The sequence below is a fragment of the Siphateles boraxobius genome, unplaced genomic scaffold (genome assembly GCF_051911475.1).
Source record: "Siphateles boraxobius isolate OS27281-9 unplaced genomic scaffold, OSU_SipBor_1 41, whole genome shotgun sequence".
NCBI classification, from domain to species: domain Eukaryota; kingdom Metazoa; phylum Chordata; class Actinopteri; order Cypriniformes; family Leuciscidae; genus Siphateles; species Siphateles boraxobius.
The window spans coordinates 28,053,044-28,077,616 of NW_027509042.1; the positions used below are offsets into that span (position 1 = coordinate 28,053,044).

Sequence of the window (24,573 nt, forward strand, 5' to 3'; positions counted from 1 at the left end):
AAAAGACAATTAATAAGAAGAGTGGCCAGCAGAGGGCAGTAGAAGACCACTTATTGGCTCACTTTCATTTTCAACTACTTTGTTTCTCCAGTATTCTCCAGTGAAGCAAACCATTTTTTTCATGTTAACTCCATAATGCATGCTTACACACACACACACACACACACACACACACACACACACACACACACACACACACACACACACACACACACACACACACACACACACACACACTTTTGGGATATGTTATTGTGAAAATCTGTTTTAATGGTATATGAGCATTTCACATATTTCTTTGCAATGTAATAATATAAAACTAATTAAAGAAAATGCTTTAAGCATTTGTTTGTTAGCCAATGCTGAAAGCTGATAAAAAAAGATTAAATATATCTAATGCTGCTACTCCATCTAGTGGACAACAGTGCTATTACAGCCTACTTATACAATAGGCCATGTTTTTCATATCATTTAATCTACACACGCTCATTCTGATGTAGATAGAGACATTTGGAACTTCAGGAGCCAGTGTGACTCAATTGTCACTTCAATAGACGATTTTTGACTAAATGTTATTGTAAATGTTAAAATAGTGAATTTATAAAGTCTAAATATTAATTATAGTTGAGTAGTGTGACAAAATGACTTTTTTTAAACAGCAGGGGGCAGTAAAATACCACTTATTGGCTGTTAGCCTTTTTCAAGCTGTTATAGCTGTTCTCGACCTTTTTTTAAGAAGCTATGAGCATTTATTGAAAAGATATTGGCTTTCGGTCAAGGCTACATATTGAAGTGACCCTATTATAGTCATCCAAATGAAGAAGTTATACATTTTCCTATAATTCTTGTTGTAGAGAGTACAGAGCAATAGATGCATTTTGACAAAATGTGATTGTAAATGTTAAAATAATGATTTAATAAAGTCTAAATATCAATTTTATATAAAAATATTAGAGAGTAGTATGATGAAATGACAGCAGGGGGCAGTAAAATACCACTTATTGGCTGTTATAGCCATCCAAGCTGTTATAGCTGTTATAGCCATCCGATTTACACTCTATTATAGCCATCCAAATGAAGTAATTATACCTTTTCTGATAATTATTGATCTAGAGAGTCCAGATAATTGTACTGCACTGGTTTTAAACATTAAGATATGAAAATTATACGATCATAGATGGAAAAGACCATTTACAGCCAATACAGGCAATTTACCATAGGAAATACATGGGTTTAAAGCTTTTCAACAGTTATAGCGCCACCTATTGTCCGATCTCCATGAAACGTTTCATGCTTCTTCACCATGGTATGACACATATGCTCATCAATTTTTGTGAAGTTCTGAGTTTTTATTTATGATTTATAGGCTTTTGGGTGCATTTTGTCACGCCCCTTTTCTAAATAACCCTTTAATACCATAAGAAAAATAAAAAAGTTCAACTTTTTTTCAATAATTATTGATCTAGAGAGTCCAGAGAATTGTCCTAGACTGGTCTGATTCCGATCGGGCAAAAAACCAGGGACTAGTTTGCAAAAGTAGGTTTTTAACATATCCGTGAATATTTAATGAACGGTTTGATTGACAGCAATGGTTCTAGAGGCAAAGTTGTTCATCATGAGGAGATCTATCAAATGATATGCCTTTTGTGGGGATGTGTGCAACACCACGTGATTACAGAGCCGTAAAACTCGTTAGCGCCAACTAGTGGCCGATTTCTTTCAAAACTCTTACAGACCTCTTGGGCCATGAGTCGAACATGCCCATAGAGTTTCGTTCCGATTGGCCTCCGTTAACCTTGTCTCACAGGTGCTCAAATTTAATTGGCCGATGGCGGCCATGTTTTTTTAGATACGCCAATATCCTTTTACACATACATGGCACCTTGGACCAAGACACTGCATACCAATTTTCAGGTCAATCGGACTAACGGTCAGGTGGCCACACCCCTTTTTATGTTTTTTCAATGTTATAGCGCCACCTAGTGCTAGATCGACGCGGTTTTTTTACTGTGACCTCAAATTGAACTCATTAATATGTGGACCAAGTTTGGTGAAGATATCTCATTTCCTTCTTGAGTTATAGCCATTTTAGTAAAATAGGCTCCTCCCACAACGTTCATTTTGCGCCCCCTAGCAACCGGAAATCGAAAATTCGACTTTTTTTTGATAATTATTGATATTCAGACTCCAGAGAACATTTCTGCACTGGTTTGGTTCCGATCGGGCGAAAAACCAGGGACTAGTTCGCAAAAGTAGTTTTTTGACAAAATTCAAAATGGCGGAAAAATTTGCATACCGGAAATGAAATCGGAGATATACGTTTTTTAAGTCAAGAGTCCATCTTTCCAATGATATAAGACACTTGAGTCTACGACATAGGGTTTAGGAGTTATGATCACTTTCACGTTTTTTTTTACTATAGCGCCACCTATGGGCCAATCGGGCTCATACTCTCTCAACCTCTCCTCGATTTCTGTGCTACCTTAATCCCAAATATGAAGTCTCTAGCACTTACGGTTTGGTCTGCACGACGCGTTTTACGGCAGAATAATAATAATAATAATAATAATAATAATAAAAATCAGTACAAATACAATAGGTTTTCAGCACTTCGTGCTTGAACACCTAATAATAATAACAAGCAGCATTTAGCGGTGTTCAAGCAGTTAAGGCCTTTAAGGCCGTTAAGCACAAAAGCATCAAAAGACATTAAGTTTTATTTAGCATTAATTTAACCACTGACACAATAGATGGAAAATACCATTTACAGCCAATACAGGCAATTTACCATAGGAAATATATGGTTTTAAAGCTTTTTAACAGTTATAGCGCCACCTATTGTCCGATCTCCATAACATTTTGCATGCTTGTTCATGATGTTATGTCACATATGCTCACCAATTTTTGTGAAGTTCTGAGTTTTCGTATAGGATTTATAGGCTTTTGACTATATTTTGCCACGCCCATTTTATAAATGACCCTGTTATAGCCAACCAAATGCCAAATTTCAACTTTTTTTTGATAATTATTGATCTAGAGAGTCCAGAGAATTGTCCAAGACTGGTCTGGTTCCAATCGGGCGAAAAACCAGGGACTAGTTCGCAAAAGTAGGTTTTTAACATATTCGTGAATATTTAATGAACGGTTTGATTGACAGCAATGGTTCTAGAGGCAAAGTTGTTCATCATGAGGAGATCTATCAAATGATATGCCTTTTGTGGGGATGTGTGCAACACCACGTGATTACAGAGCCGTAAAACTCGTTAGCGCCAACTAGTGGCCGATTTCTTTCAAAACTCTTACAGACCTCTTGGGCCATGAGTCGAACATGCCCATTGAGTTTCGTACCGATTGGCCTCCGTTAACCTCGTCTCACAGGTGCTCAAACTTTATTGGCCGATGGCGGCCATGTTTTTTGAGATACGCCAATATCCTTTTACACATACATGGGGCCTTGGACCAAGACACTGCATACCAATTTTCAGGTCAATCGGACTAACGGTCAGGTGGCCACACCCCCTTTTATGTTTTTTTAATGTTATAGCGCCACCTAGTGTTAGATCGACGCAATTTTTTTACTGTGACCTCAAAATCAACTCATTCACATGTGTACCGAGTTTGGTGAAGCTATCTCATTTACTTCTTGAGTTATAGCCATTTTAGTAAAATAGGCTCCGCCCACAACATTCATTTTGCGCCCTCTAGCGACAGTTAATCAAAATTTCAACTTTTTTTTGATAATTATTGATATTCAGACTCCAGAGAGCATTTTGGCACTGGTTTGGTTCCGATCGGGCGAAAAACCAGGGACTAGTTCGCAAAAGTAGTTTTTCGACAAAATTCAAAATGGCGGAAAATCTGTCATGGCGGAAATGAAATCGGAGATATACATTTTTTACTTCAGGTTTCCAGCTTTCCAGTGATATAAGACACTTGAGTCTACGACATACGGTCTAGGAGTTATGAGCAGTTTCGCGCAATTGGTTGCTATAGCGCCACCTATAGGCCAATCGGGCTCATAATTTGATAACCTCTCCTCGATTTTTGTACTACCATCTGACAAAGTTTCAGCTCTCCAGCACTTACGGTTTGGGCTGCACGATGCGTTTTAGCGGAGAATAATAATAATAATAATAATAATAATAAAAATCAGTACAAATACAATAGGTTTTCAGCACTTCGTGCTTGAACACCTAATAATAAAAATCAGTACAATTACAATAGGTTTTCAGCACTTCGTGCTTGAACACCTAATAAAAATCAGTACAATTACAATAGGTTTTCAGCACTTCGTGCTTGAACACCTAATAATAAAAATCAGTACAATTACAATAGGTTTTCAGAACACCTAATAAAAATCAGTACAATTACAATAGGTTTTCAGCACTTCGTGCTTGAACACCTAAAAATCCTTACAATTACAATAGGTTTTCAGCACTTCGTGCTTGAACACCTAATAAAAATCAGTACAGAAACAATAGGTTTTCAGCACTTCGTGCTTGAACACCTAATAATAAAAATCAGCACAAATACAATAGGTTTTCAGCACTTCGTGCTTGAACACCTAATGACCAGGGTTACATTTTAGACACACACATACCTCTGAAGGGATAGAAAAGTCCTCGGGACTTGGTACCACATTACTCGCATGACGTAACTTGCATTGGTCATCGACAAGGCCGAAGTCCACCATTCTCCAGTTCTCGAAGCTCTCTCGGGCAAAATGTTTGCGGCACACGTACAGATTAGATGTGTCCGTGGTTGATGGCCAATCAACCGTCATGAGCCAGAGTCTAGCACTGGCTGCATCGCGAAGAAATATATTCAACCCACTTTGACTTTTGCTCCACGAGAATATACACTTGCGTCCCATGATTGTCTCTCTCCTCTACTACGCGATATCACAGTTTGACATGTCTGTCATTGGAAAGATCCACTTGGTGTCATGAATAATTGAGAGACAGTGTCTTCTCATATGATATAAAAACTCATTAATAATTATGAGAGACCGAGTCATCAACGCACTATACAGTGCTCTGCCACGTCACAGCCTGCGATGAAGATTTTAAACCCGGAAGACGAAAATAGCGGAAAAAAACTAAAATTTAACCATTTTCACCCTACTATTAAATCTAACAGATGCTAAAATTGTCTTCAATGGTGTTCAACACACATTACCTCTGTTAAAATCTAAGAAAATTTAGTTTAGGGTTTCATGACCCTTTAATAAGATATTAAGGACATTTGGTCAGTTAATATGTGTGTATTTTAATTTTATTGCCATCACTACTTAATCTAAAAAGAGTATTTTTCTGTCGCTCTTAAGATTGTGGATCCTTTGGCTCGTGGGCGGCAGTTCCGTTATGAAGAGTCTGAGCGACCGAGGACACCCCATACAGCATATTCTCCTTGGACCCCAGGTGTGACCTCTCTCTGCTCGTTCACCAGCCAGCGCTCCGGTTACACACGCTTGCCGAGGAGAAAAAGAGAATCTGTGGCTCGTATGAGCCTCCGTGCTGCGTCCAACCTTCTTAAGGTGTGTTTGTCACCATGGAAAGTTTTTACATCACACCTCTGTAGATATTTATAATCTATTATTTAAGATTGAATTAGTTTAATTAGTGATTTAAGATTTTTTGCATGTTAGCATTCACCTCCAGGTAAGATACTTGTGTATGCAGTGTGTATACATTTAAAGGGTTAGTTCACATCCATAATATAATTTACTCACCCTCATGTAATTTCAAACCAAACCTTCGTTCATCTTCGAAACGCATATGAAGATATTTTAATGAAATCTAAGAAATTTCTGTGATAATAAGAAATAAGAAATGACTGCTTGATGTGCGAGAACCAATGAGGTTTATTTTTTTGTTACACAGCATGTTTGAGCTTCTGCAAGAACCAAAGAGATTTGTTTTCGTGCGTCAAGCAAGTACGATTGAGCTTCTGTTTTTGATCGCTGATCACTGTTTATATGTGATTAAAAAAAGCTTAAATTGAAGCTGTTCATCAGATCAATCCACTGAGTCTTTTCAGAAAATTTGGACTAAACAACTTGATTCATATGGATTTGTTTTTACGATCTCTTTGTGAACTTTTTGAAGCGACAATGTGGAAGTTCAGTGGAGGGTCATAAATCTCTCAGATTTCATTTTAAATTTTCTCATTTGTGTTTCAAAGATGAATGAAAATCTTACAGGTTTAAAAAAAAAAAAAAAAAAGTCCCACTCGCCCTCATCCATTTAATGGCAGTGAATAGCGACCAGCATCAAGCAGAATGATCCCATGCTACACTTTATATTCTAAGGGTTTTAGGGGTATACAATAGGGTTTGGTGAAAAATAAACCAAAATTTAATGTACAATTTTACGGAAACCCTGACCTTGGCTGTCGGTCTTCTGTGCACTGCTACTCAACGTGCACATTCGTGAGACTATTAGCATAGCAGTTTAGTCTCTTGAGAAATCAAGATGAACAAAAACGTAACATGAAATACAATCTATGTACCTTATTTTGGGTAAAAAATATCTGTGTGTTAGTCGTAGGACTGTGCGATTAATCATAATTGATTTTTGTTTTTGATTTTGGCTTCCAACGATTAGGAAAACAAGATAATAGAGGTAAAACGATTTTCACCACATTCAGCGGTGCGCTTTCATTCCTCCCTAAGCCAAACTTAACATACAAATCAGCCAAATAAGTGAGTGTTGTAAAATGCAGTCTACTGTTGCTAAACTGCAAGATGAGCCTGATATTAAACAGTGTCATTAAAAGCGCATTAATCTGCAAAAGAGACACTGTTCCCCAGGTGTCTTTCTGTACACACCCTGAGACGGGGTGGAATGCGCATAAGCAAAGTATTCTGTGGGCTTTGGATTCACACCTATATGGTCAAATAGTCTACACTCAGAAATGTCAAAATGCCATTTTGGTAAGCATCCATGTAAACACATACTTTTATGTCTTAAGTGAATGTAAACAAACAAACAAACGCGTGTGTAACAGTATATTGGATCCGTGCATTCGGTCTTAAAGTGACAGCAGTTCAATACCACTGCTACCGTCTGTGTCATTAATGTTAATCAAACAAAGGAAAAATCATTCACTGCTCTTGAATGAATAAATGCTGTAGCTTTAATAAGGATTAATCTACATGTATACAGTTAAGACTATGCAGTGTTATTTAACATGTGATTACTTTCAGTTTCGGTTGTATACTATTAGTTATCTGAATAATACTGTTTGCACATCTGCCTGAAAAACTTAAAGCACTGTTTTTTAATTTGTATTTTTTGTTTTTTTGGATTTATTTGTCAGTTTAGTTTGTAATTAGTTTCTTTGTTCTTATTGTATTGCTGATTGTCTTCTGTAACTGTTTCAATATTGACTTTCACTGAGTTTTTTGAAGCTAACTTTTACTTTGCTACATTTGTATTAGTTTTTTGCTTAAGTAGCCTATCTATAATTGTGAAATTTTACTGATAAATTTAACATTAAACATTAAAAATTGTACTGCGGCGCTAATAGAGTCTCACGAACACGCACGTCCTGTAGCTGTGCATATAGACCATTGGCCAAGGTCAGTATTGTTATTAAATACATTAAATAATACATTAATACATTTGATTTTATTTTTCACTACACTTGAAATATTTGGCATGCATCACATGAAATCATTCTGTTAGTTTTTTTTTTAAAAAGCTTGATGCTGGTCACTTTTCACTGCCATTATATGGACGAGCGGGAGTGGGACATTTCTTTTTTTTAATTCTCCTTTTGTGATCCAAAAAGGAAAGAAAGACAATACTGCATTGGAACAAAACCAGAGCGATTAAATGATGACATAATTTTCATTTTAAAGTGAACTATCACCTGCATGATTATGATAAATTATAGTAATGAGTATATACTGTACCTCTGATCATTATAAATTAATTGTCCAGTCCTATTTATGGCTAAATGGCTGAGCTCAAATATTATTATTATTTTTTGTCTGGTTGTATTATATTGGAATAAAAGAGGTTGTGTCATGTGGTATTGTCCTCCCCTGATTTGTTCTGGTCCTGTAGGGTCGACAGGGTCTACAGGGCACTCAGACTGGACGTGGATTTCAGAGGAGGAGTTTTGCTCGGCACAGTTGGCTCGAGGAAGACACTGTGGATACAGTGGACACCTCTGATTCAGTTTTTTTTAGCAAAGTGCGTAGATTTATCTGGGTTTGTCTCCAATCTTTTCCTCTCCTCTGTGCTTAATTGTGTTGAATGTACACTCGTAGTGTACTTCAAATCTTATAATTAGCCTATATTTTGTTTTGAAAACTGCACTTGCAGATAATATTATATTAATGAAATAAAATGCTATGTAAGTCTGCTCAAAGAGAGTACACGTTCATGACTGTTTATTAACACAAATATGTATTGCAAAATTGCACTTTGTAATAAATTGAACAGTTTACCTTAAAGTACATTTAAAAAAAATGTAATAACCTTTTTATGTCGCACTTATTTTGATGTGTTGACTAAATGCTTGTCGGTACCTTTCGCAAGACACTTTCAAAGACAATAGAATTGTAAAAGTTACATGAAAAGGTTTCCTTAAGAGTGCTTTTATAACCCACTTTAACTAATTGCATTCATTTTAAATTTAAACCATAATACATTTTTTTTATTGCAAAAAGCATGCACTTAAGTGTCAGAAATGTTTACATTGTTCGCACTTAAAAGCATATTTGCATAAGTACTCTTATAAAAGTATGCGAAAGCGACACTGTCAAACAAAATTTGTTTTTTTTTTTGTTGAAAATTTTACTCATTAATATTTGTTTAGCTCTTGACTGAATATATATAACAAATATAGACAGATAGTTGGATAATGTGTACATGGTTTAATTATTGTCTCTGTTCCTCTCTTTCACAGGTTGATGTTCATGAGGAGCTTTATTCTATGGCAGATGATGTTTTTGAGTCACCCCCTTTATCAGCTTCTTGTCCTGTGGAAAATGTTTCTTTAGGCGAGGGAATATTATTCCCCAGCTTGTAAGTTAAAAGCAGAAGTTGTAAAGAATTTAAATTATAACGGTACATCCGTTGCCTTACAAAGCCTATTCAGCAGCTTTTCACTTTAGTGCTCACCTGATTTAATCTTACCGTTCCTTTTCTCTTTTTCTCCAGAGGAAAAAAGAATATCCCCAAAACGGTGACATCCTCTGGGAAAGCCTCTTCTTATCGTGGTGGTCGAATTGCCTCCAAAGTGAAGCACTTTGCGTTTGATAAGCAGAAGCGTCAGTATGGGATGGGTGTGGTGGGGAAGTGGCTGAACCGACACTATAGAGGCAGCCTCAGCAGACAAGTACAGAAACAACTAGAAGATTTTCACAGTCATCGGTGAGTAAGAAAACCCAGTTAGGCTCCTCAAAATCACCAGGAGCTTCTCAGCCTTAGATGTTGCTTTTAAACTATTCAGAGAAAGATTTGATCATTAATTGTTTCTTTGTCAGGCCATATTTTACCTACTGGATCACCTTTGTGCATATTGTCATAACACTGTTGGCCTGCATTACATATGGATTTGCTCCTGTGGGCTTTGCCCAGCATACCACTACTCAGCTGGTAAGATAACATTAACATATAGGAAGATAATATTATGTAATTATGTAACAGTCCATTCTACATTATGCAGCTCTTTCTGTGGGGGCCTGCTCTGATATTGTGTAACTGCACAAAAGTGTGAGCAATTACAAAACTGTTTATTATACATTTGGTTGCCCATTATCCTTTTCATTCTTTTTTCCCCTCTTTTTTTTAAGGTACTGAGAAACAAAGGAATTTATGAGAGTGTAAAGCATGTACAGCAGGAGAACTTCTGGATTGGTCCTTGCTCTGTAAGTGACACATTGAGTGATGCACGACGTCAGACTTAACAGGATGTTTTTTGGAAGTTACTAAAGTTTTAATGTTAAAGGTGCTCAAAGCGATGTCACGCGTTTTTTAGGCCAAAACATTTTTTGTCACATACAACAAACATCTCCTCACTATCCGCTAGCTGCCTGTCCCCTGAACACACTGTAAAAAAACACAGTCTCTGTAGACACCCCAGGCTCCACAAACGGCAACAAAAACAAACTGGGCTTACCCGCACCACGAAACATAACAAACTGTTCCAGCCAATAACCAATAAGAAGGGTTTGGGGGTGGGGTTTGGGGAGTTAGTGCACGGATGAGGAGGAGGGAGGGTCTAGCTAGCTTTCGTTTTGTTTGACAATACTTTAAACGTCAACAAGAAGTGATGTCACCCGACATCGCTTAGAGCACCTTTAAGTTGCTATATTTACACTGGATATAAAAAGCCTACACCCCTGTTTAGGCAGCTGTTAAACGCCGTTAATGATATCAAAACTTAAATTAACTTACCTTTAATTTAAAAATTACACATTAGGCATTGCCACTGAATACCAAAGTGAAATTTCAGATGGAGAAAAAAACGTATCACATCCCTGAACGAATACTTAGCTGAAGCACTCTTTTGATTTTATTATAGCACTCAGTCTGTTTGGATAGATGTCTAACTGCTTGGCACATCTTTACATGGGAATATTTTCCCACTGTTCTTCATTCCAGATCTGTTAAATTGCGAGGGCATCTCCTGTGCACAGGCCTGTTCAGGTCGCTCCACAGATTTTCTGTAAGATTCAGGTCTGGGCTCTGGCTGAGCCATTCCAAAAAATGTATTTTTCTTTAAGTCATTTTTTTTTGATGATTTAGATGTGCGTTTTGGAGCGATATCTTGCTATCATTGGAGCATTGTCATGCTGTCATACTGTCATGTTTGATTGACTTTATTGTCTGTTCAGATTTCCTGGACAGAAATTCAACGCTGGCATGAAAAACAAATACATCAACTAAAAAAAAAAATTAATACATCAACACTGTACAACCACATTATAAACCACATAATTAAACACATGGGACATACATTTGTCCCTATCAAAAACATACATAAAACAAATGAATACAATATATATCTGCATAAATGCACGCACACATACCTGTGCATACATACCCTATGCATATACCTATTAACTACCTCAATTAAAACAATCTCCGTCAGTGGAACAAATTATCTTTTATAAATGTTATTTTTATAACATACGGTATATGCAACCTGCGCCCCGAAGGCAGGGCCTCAAAGCAGGAGTGGAGGACATGGGTCTTATCTGAATATACTGCTATCTCCTTTTTCTGTATAAAATGTGAAAACAACTCTTGCAATGTACGGGTCCTTCTCAAAAAATTTGCATATTGTGATAAAGTTCATTATTTTCCATAATGTAATGATAAAAATTAAACTTTCATATATGTTAGATTCATTGCACACCAACTGAAATATTTCAGGTCTTTTATTGTTTTAATACTGATGATTTTGGCATACAGCTCATGAAAACCCCAAATTCCTATCTCAAAAAATTAGCATATCATCAAAAGGGTCTTTAAACGAGCTATTAACCCAATCATCTGAACCAACTAATTAACTCTAAACACCTGCAAAAGATTCCTGAGGCTTTTAAAAACTCCCAGCCTGTTTCATTACTCAAAACCGCAATCATGGGTAAGACTGCCGACCTGACTGCTGTCCAGAAGGCCATCATTGACACCCTCAAGCAAGAGGGTAAGACACAGAAAGAAATTTCTGAACAAATAGGCTGTTCCCAGAGTGCTGTATCAAGGCACCTCAGTGGGAAGTCTGTGGGAAGGAAAAAGTGTGGCAAAAAACGCTGCAAAACGAGAAGAGGTGATCGGACCCTGACGAAGATTGTGGAGAAGGACTGATTCCAGACCTTGGGGGACCTGCGGAAGCAGTGGACTGAGTCTGGAGTAGAAACATCCAGAGCCACCGTGCACAGGCGTGTGCAGGAAATGGGCTACAGGCTACAGCGTTGAATTCCCCAGGTCAAGCCACTTTTGAACCAGAAACAGCGGCAGAAGTGCCTGACCTGGGCTACAGAGAAGCAGCACTGGACTGGTGCTCAGTGGGCCAAAGTACTTTTTTCGGATGAAAGCAAATTTTGCATGTCATTCGGAAATCAAGGTGCCAGAGTCTGGAGGAAGACTGGGGAGAAGGAAATGCCAAAATGCCTGAAGTCCAGTGCTGCTTCTATGTAGCCCAGGTCAGGCGCTTCTGGGGAATGCGGCACCTGTAGCCCATTTCCTGCACACGCCTGTGCACGGTGGCTCTGGATGTTTCTACTCCAGACTCAGTCCACTGCTTCCGCAGGTCCCCCAAGGTCTGGAATCGGTCCTTCTCCACAATCTTCCTCAGGGTCCGGTCACCTTCTCGTTGTGCAGCGTTTTTTGCCACACTTTTTCCTTCCCACAGACTTCCCACTGAGGTGCCTTGATACAGCACTCTAGGAACAGCCTATTTGTTCAGAAATTTCTTTCTGTGTCTTACCCTCTTGCTTGAGGGTGTCAATGATGGCCTTCTGGACAGCAGTCAGGTCGGCAGTTTTACCCATGATTGCGGTTTTGAGTAATGAAACAGGCTGGGAGTTTTTAAAAGCCTCAGGACTCTTTTGCAGGTGTTTAGAGTTAATTAGTTGGTTCAGATGATTAGGTTAATAGCTCGTTTAGAGACCCTTTTAATGAAATGCTAATTTTTTTAGATAGGAATTTTGGGTTTTCATGAGCTTTATGCCAAAATCATCAGTATTAAAACAATAAAAGACCTGAAATATTTCAGTTGGTGTGCAATTAATCTAAAATATATGAAAGTAAAAATTTTATCATTACATTATGGACAATAATGAACTTTATCACAATATGCTAATTTTTTTAGAAGGACCTGTACTCTGTGTGTGGCCTGTGATCTAATTTGCTTAGTTAATTACTCATATTAATACATTTTTCTGTCTCATTGTTGATTTGCCATACCACGAAACGAAAAGTAAATGTTAAAATTAGGGCTGAACGATTAATTGCATTTGCGATAATATCGCGATATGATGAAATGCGATTTTGTAACCGCAAAAGCTGCGATTACACTGGTCACGTGACACGCGAGAGAAAAGCAGTCTGCAGCTTGCACGCACGCTACGCATAGGTCTGGCATACAGGAAAGAACAGTTTATTTTTTATGTATGTGATATTGTGTTATTTATTCTCTCTCCAACAATTCTGGATCGATTCAGAGAATTTCAGAATCGAGTCTGAGCTTAGTTTTTAAACACAGATGCGTGATGACGCTGCGCGTGCTTTAGAAACAACCATATTCTGCTTGCTTCTAATTTCTCTCTCTCTCTCTCTCTCTCTCTCTCTCTCTCTCTCTCTCTCTCTCTCTCTCTCTCTCTCTCTCTCTCTCTCTCTCTCTTTCTCTCTTTCTCTCTCTTTCTCTCTCTCTCTCTCTCTCTCTCTCTCTCACACACACACACACACGACACCGCTCGAACCTTCCGAAAAATAAGCTTTCATAAAGTTCGGGGTTTAGGCGAATTACAAGGACAGTCGCGGGCTTCATTGCACAGGTTTTGCCGCTTTGATGTTACTCTTGCTGTGCGCGGTCTTGGCCGCCGGAATTTTCCTTACAAATGCTCCACGAAGGCATTATTTATGTCTTTTGGAATGCAGTTGGTTTATATATTAAAAATATAAAAATCACTGAGAAAGCTGCTTTCATTTTAAAATACTTACGCGCGCTTTGTGAAGAGTGCTCGTACATGCGGCTGTGGGCTACTCATTGGTTAAATGTACTTGCATCTCAAAATGCTTTTGACGTGAAATTAATGTAAACACGGTCAGTTATATCTTAAACCAAACCACATTTACAATTTCAAAAGAGATATGTGCATTAGTGTGAATGCAGCTTATCGTATAGGGGGAAAATCACTCCTGCTCTTGAATGGAAAACGTTCAGACAGCCCACTTTTAAATACTGAAAGCACTCTTTGTTTATTGCTTGTAATGTTTTTTTTTTATTCCTCTTTATTTACTAGCTTTTATATTTTGAAGCTATATTAGATTATAGCCCATTTAAAATTCTTAACATGTAATTGGTTTAATTAAATGTTTATATATATATATATATATATATATATATATATATATATATAATTTAAATTATGTATTTACACATGTAATTAAATACATATTTTAAGTAGGGCTGCAACTAACGATTATTTTGATAATCGATTAATCGGACGATTATTTTTTCGATTAATCGATTAATCGGATAGAAATTAAATTAGATTTTTTTTTTATTATAACTAAATAAAACCGTAAATCAGGGTATTTATGTGTAAAAGTGTACTTTAAAAAGTGCAAAAGCCACACATTGAGTTTTACTAATATCAATATTTGCATTGTTTTTAATGATAATTGCTGATGGCAAGTTGACAAACATGATTATTGTTAAAAAAATGATATCCAACATATTATGTTTTAACACAATTTTTGTTAAAACAAATTTACACAGACATGTTGTTCAGATGTGAATATCTGAACTAAAAACAAACTAAAAACATCTAAAATATATAATTCATTTAATTTTTATTTAAAATTAATTATATATAAGGAATATAAGGATAAAGAATATAATATATATTATATATATAATATATAAAAGAATATAATATAAGGATAAATTGATTAAATAAATATAGAAAGACTGAAAACAATTGTGTGAATGTAGAGCCGCAGTAGATCGCGTTTGAAAAACAATTAAAACTTAGTAGACAAATGCTATAAAAAGAGAACGGAATGGAGGTAACGTTACCCAGCAAGCTAACAGGCTTGAGTAAAGGACAGGAGAAATTATGCATTAGTGCACAAGCATTCGCTGAAAACCACTGAGTACAGTGACTAAAAAACAACATTTTACTGCTGCTGTTATTAACTGCCTTTGTATTTAATGCTTCACTTTGTAAACACCGTTTTAATTTAAAACCTATTTCTGCGGTAACGCTATTTTAATCCATCACTTACGTTGCGAGCGAACTGATTGCACAACCTGATGCTCGAGACAAAATACAGACATCCCGGAAGTCCCGGGAGTCTCCCGCATATTGATTGCGGCTCCCTGATGCCCGCAAATTAGTTCAAACTCCCGAAATCTAGAGCGCGCAAGCAAGAGAGCGCATGCGAGACAGAAGAGACTGCTCCAAACCGTGTAGCGCGCGCGCTCGGCAGAGCGCCTGAGGCCCCGTCCACACTACTGCGTTTTCGTTTAAAAACGGAGACCTTTTGCTACGTTTGCACCTCCCGTCCACACTAAAACGGGAAAAACGAAGACCCAAAACGGAGAAGTTTAGAAACGCTGCAGCTCCGTTTTTCGTTTTGAATCTCCGGAGGGCGTTTTAGTGTAGACGGGACAAAACGGAGGAGTTTAGAAACGATGACGTAGAAGGTCACGCTCGGCTCTATGATTGGGTGTCATCACCCATGACGTATCCTTCCCTGATTCGTCAGCCACCCATCACATGTCCCGTCACCGGAAGAAAACAAACAAAATCATCCTGGACTACGTAGCTGATGTTAGTGAGTGCAACATGGATAACGAATTACAAGCGTTACTGACTTTGATGTCTTTGTTAGCAGCTGTTGTGCAAGCAAATTCTGCATTTTACAATGCTATAACTGCCTACATGCGCCGGAGGCAAACTATTATTCGAGCGATCTATGACAATTCCCGTGTGCAGCGGCGGTCCATGAAAAGAAATCTCTGGTCTTCGACATTTTCTAATCTTTGCAGAGGTAGCTAACGTTACTTGCTTCCTCATCAAATCTGAGGAATAGTCCATCCGTTTCCTGTTTACACCGGCACGCGCATGCACAGTGTCGGAGAATGGTCACGTGATCCGAGTTTTCAGTCGTTTTAATGTGGACGGAGATCAATTCTAATACGCAGCTAAAACGCTGGTGTGGACGGAGATCGTTTTCGTTTTAATTCTCCGTTTTTAAACGAAAACGCAGTAGTGTGGACGGGGCCTGAGGGAGAGAGACCTTGCGTGTGTGTGCGTACCAGTAAACGCTCCCCGTGACGTAAGCAGACCAACTAATCGATAATGACATTCGTTGACAACGATTTTCATAATCGATTATAATCGATTTTATCGATTAGTTGTTGCAGCCCTAATTTTAAGTGTTATTAAGATTAATAAGAAAAAAATTAGATCGGATCATGAGCTGCCTAAAGATTCCCATCCCTACTGTACAATGATTTATTGCTTTTCTTTGTCAACTAATACAGAAGATAAAGAACTTAAAGTAATCGCATATTAAATCGCAATCGCAATATGGGTTAAAAAAATCGGAACTAGATTATTTTCCATAATCGTTCAGCCCTAGTTAAAATACTTTCGATCACTGATCTATTTGAAACTTGCTCTACCTTTACACCTTTTATAATAACTTGTTCAAATGGTAGGCCAGCCGCAAATGTCCTATTTTGATTCCTACAGCATAATTCGTTTGTCTTCTCAATGTTCAATTCCAGATGACTGTTATCAAATCATTGTACAAGACCTTTAATATTCTCAAAATAACAATTTATGTCTGTTTGGCAAGAAAACTCCATCAGGTGACAGAATGGAGAAAAAAGCCTTGGGAGAACCCATGCTCAGTCAGGGGGCCAGTTCTCCTCTGGCCAGCGAACGCACAGTGTATGATTATGATTCAGGCAGCATTATAGGTCAGAAGTCAGATTGGATCAGAACTTTCACAATATTTATCCAGTTCCATCTGGTTGGGGGTCGGAGTCATCACGCCGGTATGGAGACGAGTTTGTTGAGGTGTCCATGAGGACTTCACAGGGCTGATGAGGCTGGCACTTCAGGGATGCGTTGTCGTCGTGTCCATGTGATGGTCCTTCATCAGATCTGGATATAGCCTGGATCCGGCGGACTGCGGTAAACCTCGGGATAAACAGAGCATAGCGTAGACGCCATCCTTCTTATGATGTACAAAGTACATCAGGATTTATAGGAAGTGTTCCTGGTTCCAGCTGATCTAAACTATGCAGCCTAACATTGAATTAAAGAAGTCTATAATGTGTTGTGTATGCTAAGCCAAAGAGATGTGTTTTTATTCTAGATTTAAACTGGCAGAATGTGTCTGCTTCCCGGACATTGTTAGGAAGACTGTTCCAAAGTTTAGGTGCTAAATAGGAGAAGGATCTACCGCCTGCAGTTGATTTTGATATTCTAGGTATTTTCAACTGGCCAGAATTTAGAGATCGCAGTAGACGTGAAGGACTATAATGCGTTAAGAGCTCGCTCAAGTACCGGGGAGCAAAACCATTGGGTGCTTTGTAAGTAGTCAGCAATATTTTTAAATGTATACGATGTTTAATAGGGAGCCAATGCAGTGTTGACAGAACCTGGCTAATACGGTCATACTTTCTGGTTCTACTGAGAACTCTTGCTGCTGCGTTTTGGACCAACTGCACTTTGTTTATTAAGTGTGCAGGGCAACCACCCATAAGAGCATTACAATAATTTAGCCTTGAGGGTCATGAACGCATGAACTGTTCCGCATTTTTCATTGAAAGCATATGTCGTAATATATTTTTAATATATAATATATTAGATATATTTTTAAGATGGAAGAATGCAGTTTTACAGATGCTAGAAACGTGGCTTTCAAATGAAAGATTGGTATCAAAGAGCACACCCAGGTTCCTAACCGACGACGAAGACTTGACAGAGCAGCCATCGATTGTTAGACAGTATTCTGGGTTAATACGTGCAGAGTTTTTTTTTGCCCAATAATTAGAAACTCTGTTTTTTCAGAATTAAGTAGTAGGAAATTGCTAGTCATCAATTTTTATATCAGCTATGCATTCCATCAATTTTGTGAATTGGAGCGTTTTGTCGGGGCGCGAAGAAATATAGAGCTGAGTATCATCAGCATAACAGTGAAAACTAATTCCATGCTTCATAATGATATCTCCCTGGGGTAGCATGTGCAGGGTGAACAGCAACGGTCCTAGTACTGAACCTTGTGGTACTCCATGCTGAACTTTTAATTGATATGACATCTCTTAATTTACTGCTACAAACTGATAATGGTCAGATAAGTATGATTTGAACCATGCTAGTGCAATTCCACTAATGCCAAAATAATTTTCGAGTCTATTCAAAAGAATGTTGTGGTCGATGGTGTCAAATGCAGCACTAAGATCCAGTAACACTAATACGAGTAACCAGTAATGAGCACACTCAGGCCCTAAAGAGAGCAGCTAGAAAAATGGAGCGCAACTGGAAGAAAACAAAACTAGATGTATTTTGGATTTCATGGAAGGAGAGCTCGATTGCTTACAGAGAGGCTTTAAAAGCTGCTAGATCTGCTTATTTTTTTACCCTGTTAGAAGAAAATAAACATAATCCTAGGTATTTATTTGAAAAAGTGGCTAAACTAACGAAAAAGAAAGCTTCAAGCCCAGAAGTTTCCAAGAAACACAGCAGTAATGACTTTATGAACTTCTTCACGTATAAGATTGATAATATTAGGGACAAAATTATAACTATGCAACCGTCTACTACAGTGTCGCATCAGGGAGTGCATTGTAGTCTCCCTGAGGTAAAATTTGAATCATTTTTTACTAAAGAAGAGGAAGAATTTTGCAAACTCATTAATTCATCTGAATCAACAACATGTATGTTTGACCCTATACCGACTAAGCTACTGAAAGAGATGCTTCCAGATGTCATAGATCCTCTTCTTAATATCATTAATTCGTCTTTGTCTCTAGTATACATACCAAAAACCTTTAAGCTGGCTGTGATTAAACCGCTTGTTAAAAAACTTTATCCTACAGAATTAGTCAAGTACATGCCGATCTCAAATCTACCTTTTCTATCAAAGATATTAGAAAAAGCAGTATCCTCACAACTGTGTTCCTTTCTTGAAAGAAATGGTATCTGCGAGGATTTTCAGTCCAGATTTAGACCGTATAAAAGTACTGAGACTGCTCTCATTAGAGTCACAAATGATTTGCTCTTATCATCTGATCGTGGTTGTATCTCTCTATTAGTGTTACTTGATCTTAGTGGTGCATTTGACACCATTGACCACAACATTCTTTTAAATAGACTAGAAAACTATGTTGGCATTAGTGGAATTGCACTAGCATGGTTTAAATCATATTTATCTGACCGCTACCAGTTTGTAGCAGTAAATGAAGAGATGTCTTATCGATCACAAGTTCAGTATGGCGTACCACAAGGCTCAGTACTAGGACCACTGCTGTTCACTCTGTACATGCTACCTTTAGGAGATATCATTAGGAAACATGTAATTAGCTTTCACTGTTATGCTGATGATACTCAGCTGTATATTTCTTCAAAACCTAACGAAACTTACCAATTCACAAAATTATCGGAATGCATAGTTGATATGAAAATTTGGATGACTAGTAATTTCCTACCACTAAATTCTGAAAAAACAGAGATTCTAATTATTGGACAAAAAACTTCCACACGTAATAACCTAGAATACTGTCTAACACTTGATGGCTGCTCTGTTAAGTCTTCGTCGTCAGTTAGGAACCTGGGTGTGCTCTTGGATACCAATCTTTCATTTGAAAGTCATGTGTCTAGTATCTGTAAAACCGCATTTTTCCATCTTAAAAATATATCTAAATTACGTCATATGCTCTCATTGAAAAATGCGGAACAGCTAGTTCATGCGTTCATTACATCAAGGCTAGATTATTGTAATGCTCTACTGGGTGGTTGCCCCGCACGCTTAATAAACAAACTACAGCTAGTTCAAAACGCAGTCGCTGGAGTGCTTACCAGAACCAGGAAGTATGACCATATTAGCCCCATTCTGTCAGCACTGCATTGGCTGCCTATTAAACATCGTATACATTTTAAAATATTGCTGATTACTTACAAAGCACTAAATGGTTTAGCTCCGAAGTACTTGAGGGAGCTCTTAACGCATTATATTCCTTCACGTCTATTGCAAACTCAAAGTTCCGACCAGTTGATAATACCTAGAATATCAAAATCGACTGCTGGCGGTAGATCCTTTTCCTATTTAGCACCAAAACTTTGGAACAATCTTCCTAACATTGTCCGGGAAGCAGACACAGTCTGTCAGTTCAAAGCTAGACTAAAGACACATCTCTTTGACCTAGCATACACATAACACATTATAGACTTCTATAATTCAATATTAGGCTGCATAGATTAGGTCCGCCGGAACTGGGAACTCTTCCCTTAAATCCTGATGTACTCGTTACATCATAAGAAGAATGATATCTACTCTAATTTTAGTGTCTTTGTTTATCCCAAGGTTTTCCCACAGCCTGCCGGATCCAGACCGTTTCCAGATCTGACGAAGGACCTTTGCCTGGACCCGATGACATTGCAGTGCTGAAGTGCCAACTAGCCTCTCCCTATGGAGGATCCCTATACCACTCTACAGATAAAGCGTTGTGGAATTTTCCGGTTTGCATACCTGCCCGAAGGGATAAAATACAATTCTGCATCAAAATTTATAGACAAGACAAGTAGTTTGTTTAGGCATGGTTTGTAAGGAATTACAAACCTGCGCACATATATTCAAACGCACATAACTATAGAATAAATTCTTAATGCGCATGTGAACAGAGTCAGAGCAGAGTCTATCACAGGTTTGCGTTTAAAGTCTGTTTGGAGAGAACGGTGTCGTCTTAGCGCCCCCTAATTTAATAACTAATGATAATTTAGAGGGAAGTGAATCAATCAAAACTAACTTTAGCTGGAAAAATCATTATTCAAGAACCACTATAAAACCAAACCAATCTCTGTTACCTTAAATTATATTTTTATCTCTGTAAAGCTGTTTTGAAACAATCTACATTGTTAAAAGCGCTATATAAATGACTTGACTGACTTGACTAATAGAGAAATACAACCATGATCAGATGATAAGAGCAAATCTTTTGTCTCAGTACTATGATAAGGTCTAAATCCTGACTAGAAATCCTTTCAGATACCATTTCTTTCTAAAAAAGGAACATAGTTGTGAGTATAATGCCTTTTCTATTAATTATGGCCTGTAATTGACTAATTCTCTAAGATCAAGTTGCGTTTTTAATAGCCGGAGGTTTAATTGAGGTTTAATAATAGCTAGCTTAAAAGTTTCGGTACATATCCTAGTGACAAAGATTAATTAATGATATTAAGAAGAGGATCTATGACCTCTGGAAGCATCTCTTTCAATAGCTTAGTCGGTATAGGGTCTAACATACATGTTGTTGATTTAGATGATTTAACGAGTTTAGAACATTCTACCTCTTCTATAGCAATGAATGAATGAAATTTTTCCTCAGGGAGACTACAATGCACTGTCTGATGCGATACTGTAGTAGATGGTGGCATAGTTATAATTTTCTCCTTGATATTATCAATCTTGTAAGTAAAGAAGTTCGTAAAGTCATTAATGCTGTGCTGTTTGGAAACGTCCGGTGTTGGAGCTTTATTTTTCCGTTAATATAGCCACTGTTTCGAATAAATACCTAGGGTTGTGTTTGTTTTCTTCTAAAAGTGTAGAAAAATAAGCAGATCTAGCAGTTTTTAAGGCCTGTGAAAATGTAGATCATTCAAATGCAAATCGCTTACCCTCACCTGACTGACGATGCTGTTCTCTCCCTTTGTCACCCCTTGGAATGAAAGTTTGTATATCCATATGGATAAATAAAATAAATAGATAAGTATGATATGTTCTGTTTTATCATACTTCAAATAAGTCTTATTTAAAAAAAAAAAAATCTATCAACAAGCATTTATGTGAGCTAACTAAATTAACCAATCACTTCAAAAAGCTTTCATCGATGATGACTAAATAAAGCCACAAATGATGCCAAATCTTTTAGGAGTTAACAAGCTAAAATTATCAATCAATTATGTGGTAAGTAAATTAGACTTGGAAAATGAGATGTTCTCATTCAATTTATTAATACAAATTCACATATTACTTGTTATCACAGCGATAAGCATTAGCCTGGTAGTTAGCACTCCTCAGCTATGTCATATTATGAATAATCGCCTGCAAGTCGAAAAGATCCCTCAGGAAAAAGTGAAGGAGGAGGAGCACAGCGAAGGGGTTAGGCTGAGGCGTATGATGAGGATGTGTATGATATTTTCGCTTCAGCTAGCATTACGGTCAGCCTTCTAGTTTTGAATAATTCTTGTTTAAATAAGTAATTGTATAACTAATAGCATTTAATGAATAGAAAAGCCTATTTCAGATGTAAACTACCTCATCAGACAAAGATTTATCAAGATGCTTGAGATGCCCCTGATGCTTACATAAAGCTATTATGCTTATATAATGGATGGATCACCTTTGTGTTGGCTACTTAGTTATTGGAAGAGAATTTATGCCTCTCTTTTAATAGCTTAAATTACCTTAATGTTGGAACAATGACAGTGGTTGTTAGACTGAAATATTAAGCTCTTCTATTGCTGTGCAATGTTAGTCATTAAAGAAATGTCACTCTTTATGGGTCACCTTTGTTGGTCTCTTCACTGCTGCTGTATTCTTTGTTCCATAGGAGGATCTAATCCACTTGGGAGCAAAGTTCTCCCCATGCATCAGACGAGACAGTCAAATAGTGAAGCTAGCACAGCTGGCCAAAGATCTAGAGAGAGAGACCGGATGCTGTGTACAGAACGATGGATCTGGATGTGTGCAGACCCAGAATGACGACTGCTCGGTACAACTGTACACACACACACACACACACACACACACACACACACACACACACACACACACACACACACACACACACACACACACACACACACACACACACACACACACACACACACACATTCATGAACAATAATAAACAATACACAAACAGCAAAGCAGTTATGTGTCCAGTGAAGATTAATCACAGTCATAAATTTCAAACAAAGCACTTGTCTACCACCCAGAGGAAGCAAGCTGAACATAAATTTTAATTATTTTTAATTCAGTATGACTTGTAAGTAAAAATGTCTTCATTTTGGTGCCACTAAATAATTTTTTTCTTTTTTTTCTGGTTCCAGGAGACTTTAGCAACGTTTATAAAATGGAACAAAGAGAATATAGACATGGTGAGATCTTCAGCTGCAGTCTGTCATCAGGACCCAAGGTAAATTTCAATTAAATATCTTTCATTCTATAAGAATTTTTTTAGCTTTTATTTGATTGTCTTGTCTTTGCAATCCATGCTGGGAGCAGAACTTGTGAGGAGCCAGCCTCATCAGGACCCCATATTTGGCCTGATAACATTGCTGAGTGGCCGGTAGGAAATGTTCACCAATGTTTTTACCGTCGTAGAAGATTTGTCTTAAGATTTTTTTTTTGTCTAATAATTCAGCCAATGAAGTCCAAAATCTAATAAATAACGTTTGTGTGTGTGTATGTCTATATATGTTGGAGGAAGGGTTTAGGAATACAGCTCTTGAGTAGCCCCACCAAAAGTAATAGGACAATTGACTCAAAAGCTGTTTCATGGACAGGTGTGGACTACTCCTCCATAATATATTCATCAATAAAGCAGCTAAAAGGTCTGGAGTTGATTCTAAGTGCGGTATTTGCATTTGGAGGCTGTTGCTGTGAACCCATATCATGCGGTCAATGGAGGTCTTCATGCAAGTGAAGCAGGCCATCATTAGGCTTCAAAAATAAAACAAATCAATCAGAGAGATAGCAGGAACATAAGAAGTGGCAAAATCAACAGTTAGGTACATTCTGAGAAGAAAAAGAATTCAATGGTGAGCTCAGCAACATGAAAAGACTACCATGGAGAGGACCCTAATCATCTACCACTGTTAAGAAAAACCCCTTCACAAAAGTGAAGTCAAGTGACCTTCATTTATATAGCGCTTTTAACAATATGGACTGTTTCAAAGCAGCTTTACAGTGATAATAGGAAAATATAGCTGCGACCAGCGATGACGGGCCCAAGCCAGTGGCAACTCCACCCCGATGCCGTTGTTACCACCGGCTTGGGCCGGTCATCGTTGCTCGCAGCTATATTTATAACTATATATATTATTTAAAAAAATGACTATAACTAACATAAATATAGTGTGTGTGTGTGTGTGTGTGTATATATATATATATATATATATATATATATATATATATATATATATATATATATATATATATATATAAAATATTAAGGGACAAGACACAGAGAATTTTATTTGCCTGGCCTGATTAGAACAATGAAAAAAATAAAATAAAAAAATTACTAGGGAATCACTAAAACGAGAGAATTATTCTGAATTTATGATACACTCAAAATATTCCACAACAAATCCTTTAAATTTAATGATATTCAGAACAGATAAATAATTTAAAAAAAAACTATAAACAAGCCAAAACGAAATAATTTAAAGCGAAAGTAAGCGGGGTTGGGCTCACGTAACTCTCTCATTAGAATCAAAATGTTTCAACATTTGCAATGTATTTGGATGCTAAACTTTTCTTTATTATAGGCTTTGTACTTCACTCACGTTCCAAAATCGACGGAAAAAATCATCCTCTTCACATGCGCAAAAATGTGCTTGGAAACATCACAGTGGAGCAT

At 37.4% G+C, this 24,573-nt stretch overlaps 1 protein-coding gene across 2 annotated transcripts in view; it reads left to right on the plus strand.

Moving 5' to 3' along the window:
- LOC143706793 (inactive rhomboid protein 2-like) overlaps positions 1-24,573 on the plus strand; it is a 195,295-nt gene that overhangs the window by 116,102 nt on the left and 54,620 nt on the right. For both annotated transcript variants that reach the window (XM_077199097.1, XM_077199098.1), the window contains 9 exons: positions 5,327-5,536; positions 8,073-8,201; positions 8,920-9,038; positions 9,174-9,386; positions 9,500-9,611; positions 9,809-9,883; positions 22,537-22,698; positions 23,039-23,124; positions 23,214-23,277. In XM_077199097.1, coding sequence (XP_077055212.1) covers positions 5,327-5,536; positions 8,073-8,201; positions 8,920-9,038; positions 9,174-9,386; positions 9,500-9,611; positions 9,809-9,883; positions 22,537-22,698; positions 23,039-23,124; positions 23,214-23,277 — 1,170 coding nt within the window. The remainder of the gene's footprint in view (positions 1-5,326; positions 5,537-8,072; positions 8,202-8,919; positions 9,039-9,173; positions 9,387-9,499; positions 9,612-9,808; positions 9,884-22,536; positions 22,699-23,038; positions 23,125-23,213; positions 23,278-24,573) is intronic.